Source organism: Budorcas taxicolor, chromosome 6 (assembly GCF_023091745.1).
Source record: "Budorcas taxicolor isolate Tak-1 chromosome 6, Takin1.1, whole genome shotgun sequence".
NCBI lineage: Eukaryota > Metazoa > Chordata > Mammalia > Artiodactyla > Bovidae > Budorcas > Budorcas taxicolor.
The window spans coordinates 88,685,216-88,709,293 of NC_068915.1; the positions used below are offsets into that span (position 1 = coordinate 88,685,216).

Sequence of the window (24,078 nt, forward strand, 5' to 3'; positions counted from 1 at the left end):
GCTTCATCTGGGTGCCTACCCCTCAGCCTCAGCTTACCTGTTCTCCAGACTTTCTTTCCTGCAGCCCTCCAGACACCGACACTGTGTGATCTGGCCTTGCGCCCACAGAGCAGCCCCTGTGCTCACTTGCCCACTGGATCCACACTCCAGAGGGTTGTTCCTGCTTATCCCATGTGTATGGCCCTGCTGTGTCCTGGGAGCAGAGGACGTTTCCTCTGTGCAATGGGCTGCAGCCACACCTTCTTCAGTGCATTTCAACTCCTTACGCCAAGCTTTTCCTTAGTTGGGTATTCTTCCTCAGACTAGGGTCCCTTTTAGAGTTCCCTTTCCATTTTTATAGTTACTCTCCTATTATCACAGCTAAATAGTTCTTTATATTAAATTATAACCCCCATTTAAATGACTGTGTGATTTCTGTCTCCTCTTTAGACACAGACTAATACCACTGATCACTATTAAGATACAACTTTTCCCACACACTTAGTAGCTATTTGCATCTTCTCTTCTGCAATTTTACTTTTCAAACCATGTTTCTTACTTATTATTATCATTTTTTCCATTTTGTAGACTTTCAAGATATTAAAGGTGAATCTTTTGTCATGTCTATGGCAGATACTTGAGACTACTTTAAATAAGTAGGTTTGAGTATACTGAGTTTTAACCACTATATTTGCTTTATTTTAGTGAGTTGAGATTTTCTTATTAACTCATAGATAAAAGGATAAAGATGCAAGCCACTGTCTTATTCAATAAAGGAGATTTCCTAGGACTGAAAAGTTCATAGCGCACTTTTACTTTCATCCAGTTTGGGATTTGGTGACATTGGGAAGTAATACTTCGTCTTAAACATGTTTCATGTTTTGATAACTGATCTTCCAACTGGGTTTACAACACTCAACCATATCCTATAGTATGTGTAATACAATCAATGTAATCCAATACTTATTCAGTTCAGTTCAGTCACTCAGTTGTGTCCGACTTCTTGCGACCCGATGGACTGCAGCATGTCAGGCCTCCTTGTCCATCACCAGCTCCTGGAGTTTACTCAAATTCATGTCCATTGAGTCGGTGAGTCCATTGAGTCCCATGCTTACGACGAATGCAAATAGAACTAGTAGTAGAATGGAAAAAAGCTGCATGAATCTCCATTGTAATACAGAGTTCATAAGTAAAATCACAGGTGAAACTTGCGGCATTTGCACTGCTTTTTCAGACTGGTGAAGTGGACTTGAAGGACCCTGAGCCCTGTCTTGTGGAATGAGTTATTTTGGAGAAGAAGAACAGAGCTCAAGATTTCCTGCCCAACTTCAGATCCCACAGCTTCGCATCATCTTCTGTATTCATTCAGCAACAAATGGTTATCATGGATCAAGTCTTAGCCTAGCTGATGAAATACATTAAATCTCTGTGATATGTTTATTTGGAAAAATAAAGAAAACTAGTTCAATTGACTTAAGAAAAATCTTAAGAACACTTTTGAAATTCATCAGTAGAACAGAGGGGGTAAAAAAGAGGGGCTCGGGTTGAGAGAATTATGATTTGGATTTCTTAGCAGAGTCCATAATGTTTTCTGTCCCAAAGGACAGGTAGCTCTGATGTTATAGATAGCTCAAAGGACTAAAAGACACTCCTAGGTTTTATGAAAAGGCTAGAGTTTAAGAAACTGTGAAATACCATCACCATCAGATTTCTTGGTGGGATAATAATGGACTGATATTTTATTTCAAGAGCTGGAAGCTATTACTTCTGAATCATTTCTGAGAGCTAGTTGATGATAGTTCTCTTGACAGTTGAAGTTAAATAAGCTTAAGCTACATGGTATCTTAAGATACCATTTAAATTCAAGTTCACTGAGTGTTTTACTCTAAAAATTATTTGGAATACATAGTATCCAAGCTTATTTTAGTTACTGAAACCAAATTCAAGTTTCTTTTAGTCCAACTGTGAATCCTACCTAATCTCTTCACTTCAGAGAGAGACAAGCCTTACATCCAATTTCCTATAGATTCAAGTTCACATATGTTTTTATAATGCAAGTATAGAATTTATGCACTGAAATAGTACCAAAACCTTCTAATTTTGTTGAAGTGGCTTAGCAATAGTGACTTGTACTGCTAAACTGTTGTCTCTGTTTTTATTACCCGTTTACTTCGAAGATATTTCAATATGATTGCCTTTTCTGTACTGAATCTGAAAATAAGGAGAAAAAGAGTATTAACCACTGGACACATTTCGTGCATTGAACCTACTAAAGAACCAAACACCCAGTGTGTAGGCTCTTGACTTACTTTGCTACTGTTCTTTGGATCTCTCTTTTTTCTTCTTCATTTAATCTTTGAAGGATGGATTCCAGGAGAGAAAAATGAAAGTTAATATACTGAGCAACCTGAAAGAAAAAACAAAAAGGCAGAGCATTTGTGTGAGAGGTACTGGGTCAGGACAGCTCAAAGACAGATTCAGGGCAACGGCATCCATACATCACTGCTAATTTCTTCTGCATCTTTATCCATGAGGAAAATGCGAGCATTTGTTTTGGATGGTCCCTGTAGGAGTCTATGCAGCAGCGGAATGTCTGTCTTCTTTAGCCGTTTCTGCTCTGCAAATGAAAAGAAGAATCAGCTACAGTCAGGAGGCCACCATAGAGAAAAAAAAGGAACATAATTTGTCCATTCATTTTGCTTCTTCTACTTACTTTGTGAAACCTATAAAGAAGAGGAGTTGGTTTACTCACTCGAAAAAGCAAGTTGAAATTAAAACCTTTAAGTGAACTAAAAATAGACTTTCTCTTGCTTTCCTTTGGGATTTGACTTTCCATTTCAGAATTCTAACCTTGCCTTTGGTTTGGATGTTCGGACAAATCTGCCATCCCATTTATGCCTTTGCAAAACCTAAAAACATTCATTCAATAAATATTTATTGATCTTTCCTAGTTCCATTAATGTAATTCTATCCTTCTAGTAGCTCAGATCCAAAACTTTGTAATTATCTTCAATTCTTCATTTCCCTCTCACTCCACATCCAATCTTTGGATTTTCTTTAAAAATATATTCTGAATTGTTATTTACATTAGCAGTATTTTTAATTATTTCATTCATCTATTGGCTTCATCCATTCAGCCATAATAATGACATGAGAAAGAAAATAACTTCCAATTTGGTATATTCCCAGAACTTCAAATTTCCAAAAGTTATAAACACTTCTACCACAAAATATTTCTAATTTTTTGCCTAAGTAGTTTCACATCTGTGATTTCATTTTTATCAGAATAAAGCATGAACAGGACACAGTGTCCTTACAATCATTTTCTTTCCTCAAATAATTTTTGAGTTCTTACTATGCACCAGGCCTTGTTCTCTGTGCTGGGCACACTATAGAAGAAAGCAGGATAAAATCACTTCTCTCATGGACCTCACACTCATGGAGAGGATGGTGATAAGGAAGATACAGCCATAAAACCTATCATATATAGTGATAAGTATTCAGGGGGAAGGTTACTCAAGGAAGGGGGTAGGAAGTGCGCATGTGTGTACATATGTGTGAGCAAGTGAAAAGTTTTAAATTATTGATAGAATGGCTGAGGAAGTCCTCACCGAAGACATAATATTTGAGCAAAGACCTGAAGGAGATGAGAGAGAAATCGTGACGCTATTTAGGGGAAGTGTGTGTCAAAAGAATAAGTAAGTAAATTGAGCACCCATGAAGTCAGTGCATGCCTAAAGATGTCGAAGAGCGCCTAGGGAACAAGGTGGCTGGTATGGAGATGAGGAGAGGGCTATTCAGTGATGAAGAGAAGAGGTAATGGGGTCAGCACAAAGATTCTGACTTTGCTGTGAGAAGGGAGACCATCGGAGGATCTGAGAAGAGGTGTGACACTGTCAGACTTGCACGGTTAAAGAAGTGTCTGCTCTGTTGAAGTAGACTGATGGGGAAAAGGTAGACCAGTTAGTCCCCTCTCTGGTATCATGTGTTTCTTTGGGCTTTTAACAGTTCCAAGGGTCAGAACTGTTCTCGTCCCCTGGACTGGACTTCTCCAGGAAAAAAATGCAAGGCAGGGTCCAGAACTTAGAAGCCCAGCTTCCCCACAGCAAGTGATATGATTCATTAACGCGTCCACAGAGTCATTGTTTGCTGCTTTAATTCCTCTATGATTTCTGAAGTAATGGGGGACCTTGATAATTCAGCTCCTCTCGTTAACCCACCAGAATCCTCTTTTATGAAAACTAATTAATTTATTTTAATTGAAGGCAATATTGTGGTGGTTTTTGCCATATATGGACATGAATCAGCCACAGGTGTACATGTGTCCCCCATCCCAAACCCCCCGCCCCCCGCACCTTCCTCACCATCCCATCCCTCTGGGCTGTCCCAGGGCACCAGCTTTGAGTGCCCTGTTTCATGCATCAAACTTGGACTGGTCTTCTGTTTCACATATGGCAATATACATGTTTCAATGCTATTCTCTCAAATCATCCCAGAACTCTGAGATAAGCAGCATTTCACTTTGAGAGGATACTCCTCCATACGTCTCTTTAGCTACACACACAGACAATACATAAAAGTGGTCACATCACACTTGCTATTTTTATTGCACACATTTTTAAAAATCAAAGTTTATTTTTTGCTTTTTTTTATTTTATGCTTTCTCTTCTTCCCATTGTCTTTTCTGTATCTCCCCAAACCCCTAACCAAGCAATCAATGTTAATGGCTTGGTATTTATCTTTCCATACCTTTCTCCCTAATCATATACTCATATAAACCACATATTTAAATAGGGATTTATAATTCTTTTTAAAAAATGAAGTCATACTCTATACATTTATAGGCATGTTGCATTTTTAATAAATATGTATTGTAAAGGCCTCCTGGTGGCTCAGATGGTAAAGCATCTGCCTGCAGTATGGGAGACCCGGGTTCTATACATTTATAGGCATGTTGCATTTTTAATAAATATGTATTGTAAAGTTCCCTCCATTCAACTGGTACAGATCTAACTCATTTCATAATAGCTGCATATTAATCATGTATTAAATCATTCTTCTATGATGGGTAACTTTGCCTTTAGCTTTCTATCATTATAAATAAGCTTGCACATAAATCTGTAGGTAATAGTGCTTTGATTTTTGTGAAACAGATTCTCACCAGTGGATTTGCTGGGCTAAGGAATATGCATACTGTAGATTTTTAATAAATATTGCTAAAATGAGTTCCAAGAAAGTAGGAGTCAGATCTTCAGCAGAATTGCATGAACATTCTCTTTTACTCTTATCTGTGGCAACCAGTAGGTAGAATCAGATAAAAGGTAACATGGCATTGTGGGTTGAATATACATGTCCTTGACCTTTGCATTTCTTTTAATACTTGCATTCCCTTATGCTTTAGACTTTCCTAAAAATATTTACAGGTTATTTTGTTATTCTCTGAACTGCTTTATCATACTTCTTTATATTTTTATTGGACTGGTTGCCTTTTCATTATCACTTTGCAAGAACTTTTTGACACTGTAGGTATTAATTTTTCATCTGAGAGTCTTCATAATCTTTGGTTTGTATCTTTTATGTTTTATACAGTCCAGCATTTTTATCTTGTAGTTTTCTCCTAAACAACCAGAATGAGTACACACACACTCAGAACTTTCAAAAATTTATATATATATATATATATTTAAGCTTTCAATTTATAAGGACTTCAATTTTATATATGTTTGGATATCCAGTTTCCATTTTCTTATAGTTGTTCTGGATCAAAATATATTATTTTATTTATTCAATTTCTGGCTCAAGCGATCAGACACTTCAATTACAACTTGAGCCATTTCTATAACTTAACTTCAAAATTTTTCAGTTTTAATGATGGCCATTCTGGCTGGTGTGAGGTGATATCTCATCGTAGTTTTGATTTGCATTTCTTTAATAATTAACGATGTCGAACATCTTTTATGTGCCTGTTGGTTGTCTGCATGTCTTCTTTGGAGGAGTGTCTGTTTAGATCCTCTTCCCATTTTTTGAGTGGGCTGTTTGTTTTGATGCTGTTAAGTATCATGAGCTGTTTGCAGTTTGGGGAGGCTGATCTTGTATCATTTGCATCATTTGCAAACATTTTCTCCCAATCAGTGGGCTATACTTTTGTTTTGTTTACTATTTCCTTTACTGTGAAAAAACTTTTTTGAGTTTAAGTAGGTCCAATTGTTTACATTTGTTTTTATTTCCAATATTCTGGGAGACAGATTGAAAAAGATATTGCTGTGATTTATGTCAGAGAGTGTTCTGCCTATGTTTTCCTCTAGGAGTTTTAGAGTATGCAATCTCACATTTAGGTCTTAAATCCATTTTGAGCTTATTTTTGTATATGGGGTTAAAGAATGATCTAACTTTTTTCTTTTTTTAACATTTAACTGTACCTTTTCCCCAGCACCATTTGTTGAAGAGACTGTCTCCAACATTGTGTAGTCTTGCCTCTTTTGTCATAGATTAATTGACAATAGGTGCAAGGGTTTATTTCTGGGTTTTCTATTTTAAGGCTTTCAAAAATTTCATTTCAATATTGCCTTAGGATTTCTCTAATCCATCTTTTACTCTTTGCTCCTAGCGCCCCACACATAGTCTCTTCCCAAGGTCCTGATGCTAACTTTTACCCCACCACATAGCTCTGCACATTTTTCTCTACTGAGGAAGAGGGAACACTCCCACAGTGTGTCAGAAAGAGGTAATGTTAAGAAAGAGGTACCAATGAGATCAGGGAGTAATGGTATGTAATGATGACTCTAGTAAAAGCTAGAATGATAAGGGAAAGTGAAAAGGAAAGGAGTACAAAGATCAACAACTGAAATGCCTACAATTCCTGGGAATCTTCCACCTATTCTCCAGGGCTCTTTGATCACCATTCAGATAGCTTAATGCCTGGCCAACAAGCAAATGGCAACCCACTCCAGTGTTCTTGCCTGGAGAATCCCAGGGATGGGGGAGCCTGATGGGCTGCTGTCTATGGGGTCGCACAGAGTCAGACACGAGTGACATGACTTAGCAGCAGCAGCAGCAACAAGCAAAGTCTTTTGTGTTAAGCTCTTCTAGGACCCCTTATTCTTAGGTTGTCTTCCTTTGAAACTGTGAAGGATGAATAATGTAAAACACTCCACCTCTCTTCTTTCTTTCTTTCCTTCCTCCCTTTCTTCCGCGGAAAGAGGTAAACCGCTTTTCTGCCTTATTAATGGGCAGGAAACGACAACACATGCAGTCACATAAGAATAAGCAAGTTTTCTTACCTCCTGTTGCAAAAATAATGTAAAGTGCAAAATCCTGGGCACTATTTTCAATCTGTCAATGGAAAAAAATGAACAGACATGAATTCTTTGTTAGTGTTTTCTAAGCCAACCAGACCCAGATTATATATCTGTTTCTTCACTTTAATTTTACACTTTCATATATAAAATCTTCTCTGCTCCCAGGGGATAAGGTAATTTCTCAGTGCAGTTACTAAAAGATGTTATACAGTTATCTTTTGGTATCTGCTGTGGCTCTTGCCTAGGAAATCTCATGGATGGAGGGGCTGGGTGGGCTACAGTCCATGGGGTCATGAAGAGTCAGACACGACTGAGCAACTTCACTTTTCACTTTTCACTTTCATTCACTGGAGAAGGAAATGGCAACCCACTCCGGTGTTCTTGCCTGGAGAATCCCAGGGATGGGGGAGCCTGGTGGGCTGCCGCCTATGGGGTCGCACAGAGTCAGACACGAGTGATGTGACTTAGCAGCAGCAGCAGTGGATACCAAAATCCACATATACTCTAGTCCCTCAGTTGGCCTTTTGTACTCTCGGGACTGCATTCATGGATTCAGCCAACCATGTACTGTAAACAGTAATATATGCATTGAAGAAAAAAATCCATATATATGAATATATATGGCTGAGTCCTTTTGCTGTTTACCTGAAACTATCATAACATTGTTAATTGGCTATATCCCAATACAAAATAAAAAGTTAACAAAAATCCCATATTTAAATAGACCCATGGCGTTCAAACGTGTTTTTCAAGGGTCAACTATACATAGGAAAGAATTTTTTGGAACTGAATATTTAATTTAGATATACATGCTTATATGTCTTTTTCAGAAAAATCCATTTATGTGTTTACAATTAAATTATACACAAGATATTCATAGTTCAGTTCACTGATAAAGATTACCTTAAACTTTTGGAGAATTTGCTTTATTACTTCTTCAGTTCTCATATTACTGTTTACTCTGACCTTAGTTTCTGATCCAAAGGCTGGAGTGAAAATTGATGTCTAGAAGAAAAAAAAAAAAAAAGATTTTTGTAATTTTAAGGACATATGTGACAAACTAACAAGAGTCTGTCTCTTGAATCTGGCCTTCCTTTGCACAAAAAATCCGAGATCATGAGTTTAAAATTTTGCTTTCTTATTTTTACTTTCTTTGTTTTGGTTGTTGAGTACTATGTATGCCTTTAAGCAGCTTCATATTGTTTCTAGAGTAAGTTAGGTAAAACATCATTTGAGAATGTTTGAAATATTTTCGTTAGATAATCATACTATTCTTCACTGTAATTTAAGATTTCAAAATTCCCTCCTGTTTGGGAGTAATTGTTCTAAATTGCTTTTATTTGAACCATATGAAATCATTCCTTTTCAGTTGGTCAGAAATGGTCCAATGTTGGCAATTTCATGTGATTCAGCTTATATCTCAACTGAGGATTTGGGTAAAAGTGCTGCTAATTGAACATTTAGAACAATGTTTCTCACAAGTTGCTCTAATCAGTAGTTGGCCCTTTAGATAAAATTTGGTAAACAGCTGCCATGATCCAATAAATCTGACACATCCCTCTTGGGGATTAGTACTGCACCATAAAAATTATAAGAAACATATAACCATAAATTTTTTTACTCATAATTTTATTCCTATTTAAAAATAAAGTCCTGAGAGAGATGAAAAAATTAAATGGAAAATTCCAGAAATAATTCACACATTTTAAATTGTGTGTTGTTCTTTCTTTTAAATTTTTTTTTAATATGGACCACTTTTAAAGTTTTTATTGCCTTTGTTACAATATTGTTTCTGTTTTATGTTTTTCCTTTTTTTTGCCGCAGGCATGTGGGATCTTAGCTACTTGACTAGGGATCAAACCCACACCCCCTGAACTAGAAGGCGAAATCTTAACCACTGGGCTGCCAGGGAAGTCCCTGTGTGGCATTCAGAAAGTGTGTTGAAAGTGTTAGTTACTCAGTAGTGTCCAACTCTGCAATTCCATGGACTGTAGCCCACCAGGGTCCTCTGTCCATGGGATTCTCCAGGCAAGAATACTGGAGTAGGTTGCTGTTCCCTTCTCTAGGGGATCTTCCTGACCCAGGGATTGAACCCGGATCTCTTGCATTTCAGGCAGAGTCTTTACCATCTGAGCCACCAGGGAAGCCATTCTGAGTAGCATGATAAGATCTTGCACCATCCTACTCCACCCTGCCCAAGATCCCCAACCACTGACCATGTCTGCTTCTGACAGACATCTATCAACTTCATCACAGCCTGATGGTCCAGGATCATCTGAAGGAGATGATCCTCCTTCTGATATATTGTCAGAAGGTCATTAGTAGCCTAATGCTGCATCACAATGCCTATGTCATTTACCTCAATTTATCTTATTACATCATAGGCATTTTATCATCTCCTGCCCTTATAAAATTGAATACAGTACTACAAGATATTTTGAGAGAGAGAGAGGAAAAGACCACATCCACATAACATTTTTACACTATATTATTATAATTATTCTACTTTATTGTTAGATATTGTTGTTAATCTCTTATTTTACCTAATTTATAAGTTAACCTTTATCATAGGTATGTATGTATAGGAATGAACATTGTATACACAGAATTCAGTACTATCCTTGGTTTCAGGCATCCACTGAGGGTCTTGGAACGTATTCCCTTGGGACTATGGATCACAATCTAAGCCTCTAATAAGTGTGTTATTCAATAATGGCATTATCAAGAGCTTTCATGATATAAAAACATATCTTACAACTATTTCAACTTAAATTCCTAGATATCCAGCATTGCATACCCATTGATAGGGTGCTTTGGCTTTTGGGGTTTCATTTTTTGCTAGTTATTATACTGTAGTAAATGACATTTGTATGAAATATCTTTAGTTTCACTTGATCTTGTTCAATCAACAGCAATGACACTAATGTAAACTCAGTTCTTCTTTTGTGCAGACACTATGCTAAGTGCTAACTTCACCTCATTCCACTTAATCCCATGAACAGCCTTGTAAAGAAGGAAGGATGAAAGCTAAGAGATTGAGATTTTTTATTTGCTCAGCAAGAATTTGCAATCAAGTCATCAAACTGCAAAGACCAGGAATTTTAATTATGATGCTGTGCTGCCAACCTAGTGCCAATTTCGTTCTTAGTACTGCAGACCAATCTGGAAGCTGCTCATTTGGAAATATGTGGCTTTCACAGCCTTTCTTAACACAAACCATCCTACATGTGCTGATGACATACAGCATAATTCTGAAGAGAAGAAACCAGGACTATTGGTAGTTGCATATCTGTAGGGGACTGTCAATATTATATCTTGGCCAGGGAGGAAATTCTTGAGACAGAAAAATGTCTAATTTGAACCAAAAATTCACAAGGGAGATTTCTCCCCACCAGTCTCCAAAGAGACATATGGATAGCCTTCCAAGGGAGGAAGAAAGAAAAAGGTAGAAAGCCTTCTAAGGAAAAAGCTTATGATGAATGAATTAATATTTTGTATGAAAGCTTAAAATGGTGCCTCACATAGAGTGGTTTTAAAGTATTTATTAAATGAATGGATGAATGATTGCTAAAATACATGACATAAAAAATTTGAGTTCTAGAAAAGAATGATCAATTTCCTACCTTCAGCCAAGTTAAGTCTTCTAAATATTACAGAAAGGCACATAAAAGTTCAACACATATTAAATGAAAAAATCAGAATACAAATTATATAAACTATAATTGCACTTCTGTAAAAAGTGATATGTATATTATATGTGTAAGACCTAGAATTAGAAATTTAACTGACCAGAATAAACAGGGCTATAGCTGACTTAATCCTTTTATTTCAAATTTAATGTTCGAATGTACTTTGAACCAATATCTTTTGTAGCACTTACATGATTCTAAGGACATTTATGGATGTATTGGATTCTTTGCCCAAGTGCTGAGCTCCATGCTGACGTGGGCACCAGCTGAGCCATCTGTGTATCTCCAGTGTGTATCATAGGGTCTGCCACTTAGGGTTCACCAGTCATGCTGGTTAAGAACTTGAGTTCTGGCATCAGACAAAGCTGGATTTGAGTTCAGAGTTGGTACTTAAAAGCAGTGTGACCTGTGACAAATTGTGTAACCTCTGTGAATTTCTGTGAATCTGAGGTGATCAAAGCAGTCAGTCAATCCTGAAATCACCCTGAATATTCATTGGAAGGGCTGATGCTGAAGCTCCAACACTTTGGCCACCTGATGTGAAGAGCCAACTCATTGGAAAAGACCCTGATGCTGAGAAAGATTGAAGGCAGGAGGAGAAGGGGATGACAGAGGATGAGATGGTTGGATGGTATCACTGACTCAATAAACATGAATTTGAGCAAACTCTGGGAGATGGTGAAAGACAGGGAAACATGGAGTGCTGCAGTCCATGGGGTTGCAAAGAGTTAGACATGACTGGTGGCTGAACAACAACTGTGAACCTCAGTTAACTCATATGTAAATTAGGGAAAAGAATAGTATCTACTTCATATGATTATGTTTTAGTGAGTAATGAGATAAGCCAGCAAAACAATTTCATGCCAAATAAACAGAGAGTACCCAGTAATAATAGCAGTATAGCTGATAGTACTGTAAGTTTGAATTGTAAATTCAATTCAGTGATATTGTTAGCACAATAGACAGCGTTCTTTTAAATGACATTAATGGAATTGTAACTCACTTCGTGGTTATAAAAGTGTCCATTAATAGAGGCCCTATGCTTCTGTCTGGCTTTTCTGTCCATCATTGGAGGCTTCATCCTTTTCCTCACCAGGGTTGCTTCACTCATAGTTCTGTAGAGTAATGGGGATTCAGGCTCTTCGTTTGCATGAGGCTTCAGAGTGCTACTGTGATAAAATAAATAGTCTGGGAAGAATAAAGGTTATAAACTCATATAATTTAGCTGCTCATCTCTTTGCATCATGGATGGATTAGTATTAATAAGTAATTATGTGGCTAAGCAATGAACTAAAATTCTTTTAAACAGAAAATAGCAATGATCTTGTTTAAGAACAGGGACATCTGGTGACACCTGTGTTCCATTTTACCTTGGAATTTTAATTTAATTGTAGTTAGAGTATAAGCAAGTGATGTTTCATCTTTCTCTAGCACTGGTGCTAAATACAAATAGATTTTTATTATATCTTTGGTGTCAAGATATTGGGATTCCCCTGTGTTGAAATGAGTGTTGTCAATGGATTAATTATTAATATAAGGATTCTCATAAAAAAATGCCAAAAGGCCATAAGACAAAAATAAGGAAGTCTTGACAGGAGCATCATGTTTGTTATAGAATATGAGTTGTTAAAGGACAGTAGAGGGGATGAATTGAGAATGCTTTGAAAAAAATTGGTTACACATTGGAAGTTGCTGGTAGCTTCCTGAAGATAATGCCAGCATGATACCCTTGTTCAGTCTGAAATCAGCTTGGTAATATCACCATTCCAAAAATGTGAACCCCACTCCAGTCTCAGTCATCAACTCCTCCTTGGATCTCTATATACCATATAAAAATGAAAATCGATGTAAAATACAAAATATCATGCCTGTCTCAGTAAATGACAGAAAACTAATAGTATTATACCATTGTTGTTATGATTACTGATGTCACAAGTCATAGGAGCTGGCATTTTCCATTGGTTTGTCAAATTTGATATGAACTCACTTGATTTTTAAGTAGATTTCTCTCTTTTTTTAAACTTGTTATTTTATCTTGGAATATAGCCGATTAACAATGTTGTGATAGTTTCAGGTACACAGCAGAGCAACTCAGCCATATATATGCTTAAAACAACCCTATCAAATATAGCAAACCAAGTATATCTGCCTCTGAGAAGTCATGTCATATTAAGTACTAACTAAAATGTTTAGCTTCTCAAAAGATGTAGAATTCAACCTGAAGGGCTTGGTCTTAATATAAAAAACTACTGAGTTATGAATGATCCTAATCCTTGGGGGGGAAATACTGAACAATTTTATGTATGAAAAACTTTATTCAAACCATTAGTTCTCCCAATCTAATAAAGCTAAGTGACTTAATACATTTTTTTTAAAATAATGCTTTTATATTGCAAAGTAAGGTTCTTAAACATTATATGAGCACTGTAGTGACTTAAGTTGGTATGCTCCTAAGATATATTTTTTAAATATAAAATAAGAGTTTAATAACTAATGGTATATAAAATGTTATATTTCAGAGAAACATTTAGGATTCATGCATTATATTAGCTAAAAAATTCTTCTCATTAATAAGAGTTTGATACTGACCTTCTTGGGAACCTGTTCCTCCAGTCACTGGAATCTGATCCTTGTCCAAGTCACTAATGCGATAAAGATCATCAAATTGTCCCCAGCGTGTCATTCCCCTGAAAAGTAATAAATTGTGTACGTGATATCAATTATATTTATCAAAGGGCCTATGATAGTTTCCAGATTTACAGTATTAATACAGTACCATGGGCCTCTGTGGGTAGACACACCAGCCTAAATTATAATAATCTTTATATTATTAAATCTATATCTATACCAGAGTAATCAATATGCATTTTAATTAATTCTTGTACTGATTCTTAGCATGTTTTGACACAATATTTTAGTTACATATTGAAACACAAAATTATATAGATTCTGTAAAATATATGGAATATGTAGAAACCAACAGAATCCATTCTTATACAGAAATCTCACTATGCTCTTCAGTGAGTTTAGATACAAAAGTGTTTATTCTAACTTGCATTGAGCTCCCATTGTATTCAAAGCATTTTAAGGTAAAATGATTCCAGTATAATTAGATGTAAAACCTATCTTTAAGACTCTTGAGCACTACAAAGAATTCAATTTATAAGGAAGGAAAATCTCTGGGAAAGACTCCTTTTCTGGGACATCATGATTTACAAAGTGTGCTATTAATTTTCAATACATTCTAATGCCCAGAAAAAATAAAACTGGGCCACTGCTTATCTTTACCAGTTGGACCAAGGCTCATTTTTTATTTTCTTTCTGGCTTTAAATAAGTTACTTATTTTCTCTGTGCATTAGTGTTCTCACCTGTAAAATGGAGATGAACATAGAGTGAGGTAGGATAGGACTGCTGAGAAGATTAAATGAGTTAATTTATGTAAAACCCTTGAAAAAGTGCCCAACACACAGGAAGAACTCAAGATGTGTTAAAAAAAATGACCGTGGTTGTCTTCATCTTCATTGCCATCCTCATCACAGTCCCCATCATCTGTGTGTATTTCATGATGGGTCTGGAGCCATTAGGGATCCAAGGTATTCCTAGATCTCTCTAGGTTAATAGATAACTATCATATCTGGGACTAGTCTTAGCTCTTACTAAGAGTCTCTTCCAATGTCTGTTTTCCTTATGGCCAAAAAATATCAACCCGTAGGGAGTTTGTGACATTAATTCTACCCAAATGTCACTGGTAGCAACAATAACACAAAGTGCTTAGTCATACTAATGCCGGTAAATATGAATAAACATGAGCCTTTTCTTCTTTGACCTTTGAATTCCTTTGAAGTCTTTTACAACTTCTGTATCATTTGAGTCTCACAATAATAGCCTTGTGATATAGATAAGATAATCCTAATATACTGGTTTATTAATTTTCCATTAAGCTCTACCATCCAGGATATAGCCAGTCAAAACAAATGTCCTAGAAGTCCAATAACTTTACTTAGTAACTTTGACTCAAAGGAGAACAATTCCGGCCCTGACTCAGAGCCTAGTTATTCTTCCTTTTACTTTTTTTAAATTGAAGTATAGTTGATTTACAGTGTTTTAAGTGTACAGCAAAGTGGTTAAGATATATGTATGTATATGTATATATATTTCTTTCTCAGATTCTTTTCCATTATAGATTGTTGGATGATATGAATATAATTTGCTGTGCTATATGGTAGGTCCTTGTTTATGTACTTTACATGCAATAGTGTGTATCTGTTAATCCCAAACTCTTAATTTATCCCTCCCTGCACGATTCCATTTGGTAGCCATAAGTTTGTTTCATGCGTCTATTTCTGCTCCTGAAATAAGTTCACTTGCATCATTTTTAAGATTTCACATGTAAATGATATTTGTGATATTTGCCTTTGACTTCAGGCAGTGTGATATTCTTCAAGTCCATCCATGTTGCTGTAATTGAAATTATTTCATTCTTTTTATGGCTGAATAATATTCCATTGTATGCATATATATACTACACCATCTTTATTCATTCATTTGTCAGTGGACATTTAGGTTGCTTCCAGGTCTTGGATATTGTAAATAGTGTTGCTCTGAACACTGGTGTCCATGCATCTTTTCAAATTATTGTTTTCATCTTTTCCAGATATATGCTCAGCAGTGGGATGGCAAGATCATACAGAGGCTCTATTTTTAGTTTTTTAGGGAACCTCCATACTGTTCTCCATAGTGGCTGTACCAATTTACATTCTCACCAGCAGTATAGAAAGGTTCCCTTTTCTAGTTATTCTTTTGAAAGGCAAAATTATCAATGTATAGAAGATTAATTTTAAAAGGCAGATGTGATTATCATAGAACGAGAGTTGAAAGGGAAAGTGTTAGTCACTCAGTGTGTCCGACTCTTTGAGACCCCGTGGACAGTAGCCTGCCAGGCTCCGCTGCCCATGGAATTCTCCAGGTGAGAATACTGGAGTGGGTTAACCATGGAAAAAAAACAACAACAAAATAACAGTGAAAATAGAAACTAAAAACTCAAGCAATCCAATGCTGTCTCCCCTGGGGGAAGACGAGAGAGCCCAAGCATGCCAGACCAGTGATGTGCTATAAATTCTTGGTAGTCCTGCCAACTTGACACCTGTCCTCTCCTTCTCTCAGCTCAGTGAGGTCACACAAATACAGAGGAACCAACATGGCTTAATATAGCCAGTGTTGGGCCCCTTTTCTTCCTTACCATCTTAGCAAAAACAAGCACCTCCACCCCCAAATTGCCAGCCCCCAGCCTATCCCTTCTCAGCTCTAGACTGTGTAATTGAAAGTGTCTCCATATACAGTTGTGCACTTGACTAAGCTTGAATGCAGTGACCCAAAATTTTCTAAAGAAAACTGGTGGAACTTTATGTAACATCAAATAGTTTAAGTTGCCCAAGCACGGGCATGTCAGCCTTATTCTGACCAAGTTTCAGGATATATACCATTAGCAAATTTAAACTGTGGAGAAGTATTCTCATGAGCTGCAAAATAAAAAGGAGGTCAACATTTGATAGACAAATTGAAGGTGGTCACTTCTCTACCCACATGGTAAGAAAGGAAAAACACTCTTGATGTTATTCACATGGACATCTGTCCAGTTTCTGCTCTTTATGCCATTCTGCCATGACTTGTCCAAAGCATGTCAAAGCAGACTTTGGAAAAACATTGAAAACGGAAAGGGAAACCGGTGCCACAGCAAACATAACCTCAGTAAGGTTGTTTTTACAAAAAATTTCCAAAACAAAATACTTGGACCAGTTATGAGATATCAAAGTACTGCCCACAGAAGTGTTTCCATAAAGGATCACAAGTGGTCACAGCTCAAACTGATTTATTTTTAAACTGTTACCACTCCCATTTAGCTGATTCAGTATGACTCATTTCAAAGATAATGTAAACAAAGTAGCTTGATTCTCTCCAAAGGTTAGTAGAAAGAAAAGATTATAGCCCTTTCTGCAGCTGAGTACACAACTTCCACATCTTTTGTACCACATCCAACTGCTGGAGATATTAAGTCTGTGAACCTGAGCGAACAGAGGTATAAGTTCTGCCCGCAGAAGTCCAGTATGGGAAAGGGAGCAATAAAAATTCTTATGGAGTGAGTAGTGATAGTCCATTTCCTTACACACTTTCACTCAAGGCTCAATATTTAAATAATACACTGCAAGGAGATCCAACCAGTCCATTCTGAAGGAGATCAGCCCTGGTATTTCTTTGGAAAGAATGATGCTAAAGCTGAAACTCCAGTACTTTGGCCACCTCATGCGAAGAGTTCACTCATTGGAAAAGACTCTGATGCTGGGAGGGACTGGGGGCCAGAGGAGAAGGGGATGACAGAGGATGAGATGGCTTGATGGCATCACTGACTTGATGGATATGAGTCTGAGTGGACTCCAGGAGTTGGCAATGGACAGGGGGGCCTGGTGTGCTGTGATTCATGGGGTGGCAAAGAGTCAGATATGACTGAGCAACTGAACTGAACTGAACTGAAAGAAGGCTTCAGCAATACATGAGCCGTGAACTTCCAGATGTTCAAGCTGGTTTTAGAAAAGGCAGAGGAACCAGAGATCAAATTGCCAACATCTGCTGGATCATCGAAAAAGCAAGAGAGTTCCAGAAAAACATCTATTTCTGCTTTCTTGACTATGCTAAAGCCTTTGACTCTGTGAATCACAATAAACTGTGGAAACTTCTAAAAGAGATGGGAATACCAGACCACCTGACCTGACTCTTGAGAAACTTATATGCAGGTCAGGAAGCAACAGTTAGAACTGGACATGGAACAACAGACTGGTTCCAAATAGGAAAAGGAGTACATCAAGGCTGTATATTATCACCCTGTTTATTTAACTTACATGCAGAGTACATCATGAGAAAGGCTGGGCTGGAAGAAGCACAAGCTGGAATCAAGATTGCCGGGAGAAATATCAATAACCTCAGATATGCAGATGACACCACCCTTATGGCAGAAAGTGAAGAGTTACTAAAAAACCTCTTGATGAAAGTGAAAGAGGAGAGTGAAAAAGCTGGCTTAAAGCTCAACATTCAGAAAACGAAGATCATGGCATCTGGTCCCATCACTTCATGGCAAATAGATGGGGAAACAGTGGAAATAATGTCAGACTTTATTTTTGGGGGCTCCCAAATCACTGCAGATGGTGACTGCAGCCATGAAATTAAAAGATGCTTACTCTTTGGAAGGAAAGTTATGACCAACCTAGATAGCATATTCAAAAGCAGAGACATTACTTTGCCAGCAAAGGTCTGTCTAGTCAAGGCTGTGGTTTTTCCAGTAGTCATGTATGGATGTGAGAGTTGGACTGTGAAGAAAGCTGAGCACTGAAGAAGTGATGCTTTTGAACTGTGGTGTTGGAGAAGGCTCTAGAGAGTCCCTTGGACTGCAAGGAGATCCAACCAGTCCATTCTAAAGGAGATCAGTCCTGGGTGTACTTTGGAAGGAATGATGCTAAAGCTGAAACTCCAGTACTTTGGCCACCTCATGGGAAGAGTTGACTCACTGGAAAAGACTCTGATGCTGGGAGGGGTTGGGGGCAGGAGGAGAAGGGGACAACAGAGGATGAGATGGCTGGATGGCATCACCAACTCGATGGATGTGAGTTTGAGTGAACTCCAGGAGTTGGTGATGGACAGGGAGGCCTGGCGTGCTGTGATTCATGGGGTTGCAAATAGTTGGACACAACTGAGTGACTGCACTGCACTGAACTGAACTGAAAGGATGGATGGCAATCAGAGTGAGGATGTCTAGAACTGAATTGAAACAAAGTACAATACTTTAGGGACTTCCCAGGTGGCGGTAATGGTAAAGAAAGTGAAAGTGAAGTCGCTCAGTCATGTCTGACTCTTTTCGACCCCATGGACTGTAGCCTACCAGGCTCCTCTGTCCATGGGATTTTCCAGGCAAGAGTACTGGAGTGGATTGCCATTCCTGCCTGCAAATGGAAGAGACTTAAGAGACACAGGTTCGATCCCTGGGTCAGGAGGATCCCCTGGAGGAGGGCATGGCAACCCACTGTAGTATTCTTGCCTGGAGAATCCCATGGACAGAGGAGCCTGGTGGGCTATGGTCCATAGGGTCACAAAGAGTTGGACACAACTGAGTGACTTAGCACTCATGCACACATAATACTTTAGGTGGGACTGCATCCCACTAGGGAACAAGAGGTCAAGGAACAGTTATTCCAAATTGTGCTGCACATTCCGGCTAACTGTTCAGCTGCTTCCCACAAAAACTTCTTGGATAATTAATCACAATTGAATCAATTGAATCTAATCTTGCTCTTTTGTGGAACAGGAGTGGGGTCATTTTCTGACAATTTTTACTCACCAGAAAAATCTGATATCCTGCAAATATACACTCAAATATTCTCCCAGTAAGTCTCATTACTGTGGTAAAGAGCAAGCAAAGTTTTCAAGGGTAGTCTTTCTCAACTTGAAACAAAAAGAGATAGATTTTTTTTCTGGTCACACCACACAGCATATGGGATCTTAATTCCCTGGCCAGGGATAGAACCCATGCCCCCTGCGTCAGAAGTGCAGCCTTAACCACCAGACTGCCAGGGAAGTCCCTACAGGAGATAATTTATCTTTGGTTCACAGCATTATTCTGATAAATAATGGAAAAGGCAAATGGATTCTATGGAAGGCAACTCATGAGAATATTAATTTATAATCTTCCATAGAATATGGAAAGGCATTAATATACCTTGTCTACTGGGGCTCTTGAAACTTGTCCTCAAGTTCAGGGTTTCTAGGAATAAGTGTTTTGAATTTTAATTTGGAAAATAAAAAGTATATATATTGGGATACATATTCAAGATCATGAGAGCTTAATGTGATAATTTAGGTAGCTTACTGCATTTCCTTGACATCTCCCCATAATGTCTCATACTAATTAAGTTTTCATGATTCAGCTAATTAAAATGCATCGAAAGGAGCTGACTGCTCAGAGAACTTTGCAATGAGTTCTTAGGCAATGTGAAGAATGATAGCTAATTTTGCCAAATTCATATCTTGTATAGTTTCCTAAAAGTAGGACCCAGGGTAATTTCTACTTTTAAATGATGTTCCTAGTCATTTAGAACCACCAGCCCATCAATCACTTAGTACCTGCAGGTGAAGGATACAGGATTTCATCAGGTTGCCTGAGTCTGTGGTTTCCCTTCTGCTGTTTCATAAGTGCTGGACTCTTTGTCCTTTGATAGCTTGGATGGGATACTAATCAGAAGTGGTAGATGGAGAGAAAGTTCACACAGCAGAGCAGAAGTATTTAACCACCAGGATTCTGAGGGTTTCATTCAATACTATATTTTGAGTCCCGTCTTTGTGCTGGCTCACTGCTGAGCATGGGGATAAAGATGAGTAAGGCATGCTCCTTACCCATTAGAGTTCATAGACTAGAGGGGAAGGCAGGTATATGAAAATTCAATTAACAGCATGCTCTGAAAGTGACATAGAAAAGTTGTCAGTGCACCTCTACAGACCTAAGGGTCAGAAAAGGCTTTCTGGAGGAAATGTTACTGACCTGAATCTTAAAAGAGTGGTGGAAGAGTCTAGCAAGTGGATATCGAGAAGCAAGTAGGCTTCTAGGCAGAGGTAGGAAATAAGACTATATGACATGTGTAGGCAATTACCAAATGTTTAGAATTATGGGAGCATAGCACTTGAGAAAGGCTGGCAAGGTGCAACTTGTGGAACTTCTGTGTTTCTCCAGGGGAAAAGTAGGGCTTCCCTGAAGGTGATATGGTATCATCTTGGTTATGGCCAAAGGTCACATTGAGGAAAAGGTCCTGGCTGCTCTCTCTCCATCCTCTGTCCTGCTGGAACTCCAGCTCATCTAGTTATGTATGGAAGGGTGGATGAAGAGAAGGACTGATATCTCCATGAATATATAAAAGAAAGAAGCATTAGAAAGCCAACGATTGAAAATGAAGGTAAAAAGAGAGGGAGGGAAGAAGAAAACAAGATTTATATGTGTGTTAGATGGTCAGTCGTATCCAACTCTTTGCGACCCCAAAGACTGTAGCCCACCAGGCTCGTCTGACATGATATTCTCCAGGCAAGAATACTGGAGTGGGTTGCCATTCCCTTTTCCAGGAGATCTTCCCAACACAGAGATAGAACTTGGGTTCCCTGTATTGCAGGCAAGTTCTTTACTGTCTCAGCTACCAGGGAAGCCTAAACATTGTAAAGGATAATGAAAGTATCTATCAACTGTACTTACGTCTTCAAGGTACAGTTGAGAGAGTCATTTCCTAGGCAGGTTGATAAGAAGTCCAGGGGTCCCCAAGGAGAGAGGGGTCTGGAATTCTCAAGGAGGGAAAAAGGACAAATATTTTTATCCCTCTACATTCTTTAGGATTATGTATCCTGCCAGAGGACAGTCTCTGGATTAAACCTTCTGGCTAATCCTGTTGTCTTAAAATGTAAATTATGGGAGTGGGTCTGGTGAGGTCTTTAAAACCACCAGACACTCTTTTGATTCCTTCAGTTCAGTCACTCAGTCCTGTCTGACTCTTTGCGACCCCATGAATCACAGCACGCCAAGCCTCCCTGTCCATCACCAACTCCCTGAGTTCACTCAGACTCATGTCCATCAGTCAGTGATTCCATCCAGCCATCCCATCCTCTGTCGTCCCCTTCTCCTCCTGCCTCCAACCCCTCCCAGCATCAGAGTCTTTTCCAGTGAGTCAACTTTTCCCATGAGGTGGCCAAAGTACTGGAGTTTCAGCTTTAGCATCATTCCTTCCAAAGAACACCCAGGGCTGATCTCCTTCAGAATGGACTGTTTGAATCTTCTTGCAGTCCAAGGGACTCTCTAGAGTCTTCTCCAACACCACACTTCAAAAGCATCAATTCTTCAGTGCTCAGCTTTCTTCACAGTCCAACTCTCACATCCATACATGACCACTGGAAAAACCATAGCCTTGACTAGATGGACCTTTGTTGGCAAAGTAATGTCTCTGCTTTTGAATATGCTATCTAGGTTGGTCATAATTTTCCTTCCAAAGAGTAAGCATCTTTTAATTTCATGGCTGCAGTCACCATCTGCAGTGATTTTGGAGCCACAAAAAATAAAGTCTGACACTGTTTCCACTGTTTCCCCATCTATTTCCCATGAAGTGATGGGACCGGATGCCATGATCTTCGTTTTCTGAATGTTGAGCTTTAAGCCAACTTTTTCACCCTCCTCTTTCACTTTCACCAAGAGGCTTTTTAGTAACTCTTCACTTTCTGCCATAAGGGTGGTGTCATCTGCATATCTGAGGTGACTGATATTTCTCCTGGCAAGCTTGATTCCATCTTGTGCTTCTTCCAGCCCAGCGTTTCTCATGATGTACTCTGCATAGAAATTAAATAAGCAGGGTGACAATATACAGCCTTGACATACTCCTTTTCCTATTTGGAACCAGTCTGTTGTTCCATGTCCACTTCTAACTGTTGCTTCCTGACCTGCATACAGATTTCTCAAGAGGCAGGTTAGGTGGTCTGGTATTCCCATCACTTGAAGAATTTTCCACAGTTTATTGTGATCCAAACAGCCAAAGGCTTTAGCATAGTCAATAAAGCAGAAATAGATGTTTTTCTGGAACTCTCTTGCTTTTCCCATGATCCAGCAGATGTTGACAATTTGATCTCTGGTTCCTCTGCCTTTTCTAAAACCAGCTTGAACATCTGGAAGTTCATGGTTCACGTATTGCTGAAGCCTGGCTTGGAGAATTTTGAGCATTACTTTACCAGCATGTTAGATGAGTGCAATTGTGCGGTAGTTTGAGCATTCTTTGGCATTGCCTTTCTCTGGAAATGGAATGAAAACTTTTCCAGTCCTGTGGCCACTGCTGAGTTTTCCAAATTTGTTGGCATATTGAGTGCAGCACTTTCACAGCACCATCTTCCAGGATTTGAAATAGCTCTACTGGAATTCCATTATGTCCACTAGCTTTGTTCGTAGTGATGCTTTCTAAGGCCCACTTGACTTCACATTCCAGGATGTCTGGCTCTAGATGAGTGATCACACCATCATGATTATCTGGGTCATGAAGATCTTTTTTGTACAGTTCTTCTGTGTATTCTTGCCACCTCTTCTTAATATCTTCTGCTTCCGTTATGTCTATACAATTTCTGTCCTTTATTGAGCCTATCTTTGCATCAAATGTTCCCTTGGTATTTCTAATTTTCTTGAAGAGATCTCTAGTTTTTCCCATTCTGTTCTTTTCCTCTATTTCTTTGCATTGATTGCTGAAGAAGGCTTTCTTATCTCTTCTTGCTATTCTTTGGAACTCTGCATTAAGATGCTTATATCTTTCCTTTTCTCCTTGACTTTTCACTTCTCTTCTTTTCACAGCTATTTGTAAGGCCTCCCCAGACAGCCATTTTGCCTTTTTTCATTTCTTTTCCATGGTGATGGTCTTGATCCCTGTCTCCTGTACAATGTCACAAACCTCAGTCCATAGTTCATCAGTCACTCTATCTATCAGATCTAGGCTCTTAAATCTATTTCTCACTTCCACTATATAATCATAAGGGATTTGATTTAGGTCATACCTGAATGGTCTAGTGGTTTTCCCTACTTTCTTCAATTTCAGTCTGAATTTGGTAATAAGGAGTTCATGATCTGAGCCACAGTCAGCTCCTGGTCTTGTTTTTGTTGACTGTATAGAGCTTCTCCATCTTTGGCTGCAAAGAATATAATCAATCTGATTTTGGTGTTGACCATCTGGTGATGTCCATGTGTAGAGTCTTCTCTTGTGTTGTTGGAAGAGGGTGTTTGCTATGACCAGTGCATTTTCTTGGCAAAACTCTATTAGTCTTTGCCCTGCTGCATTCCATATTACAAGGCCAAATTTGCCTGTTACTCCAGGTGTTTCTTGACTTCCTACTTTTGCATTCCAGTCCCCTATAATGTAAAGGACATCTTTTTTGGGTGTTAGTTCTAAAAGGTCTTGTAGGTCTTCATAGAACCGTTCAACTTCAGCTTCTTCAGCGTCACTAGTTGGGGCATAGACTTGGATTACTGTGATATTGAATGGTTTGCCTTGGAAATGAACAGAGATCA

At 38.4% G+C, this 24,078-nt stretch overlaps 1 protein-coding gene across 1 annotated transcript in view; it reads right to left on the reverse strand.

Moving 5' to 3' along the window:
- Positions 1-2,114: 2,114 nt before the first annotated feature.
- Positions 2,115-24,078, reverse strand: part of RASSF6 (Ras association domain family member 6) — a 53,368-nt gene continuing 31,404 nt past the window's right edge. The window contains exons 4-10 of the mRNA XM_052642235.1: positions 13,556-13,653; positions 11,970-12,154; positions 8,181-8,282; positions 7,260-7,311; positions 2,478-2,596; positions 2,289-2,386; positions 2,115-2,190 (exon numbers count right to left, since the gene is read on the reverse strand). Of these exons, the coding sequence (XP_052498195.1) occupies positions 2,115-2,190; positions 2,289-2,386; positions 2,478-2,596; positions 7,260-7,311; positions 8,181-8,282; positions 11,970-12,154; positions 13,556-13,653 (730 nt within the window). The remainder of the gene's footprint in view (positions 2,191-2,288; positions 2,387-2,477; positions 2,597-7,259; positions 7,312-8,180; positions 8,283-11,969; positions 12,155-13,555; positions 13,654-24,078) is intronic.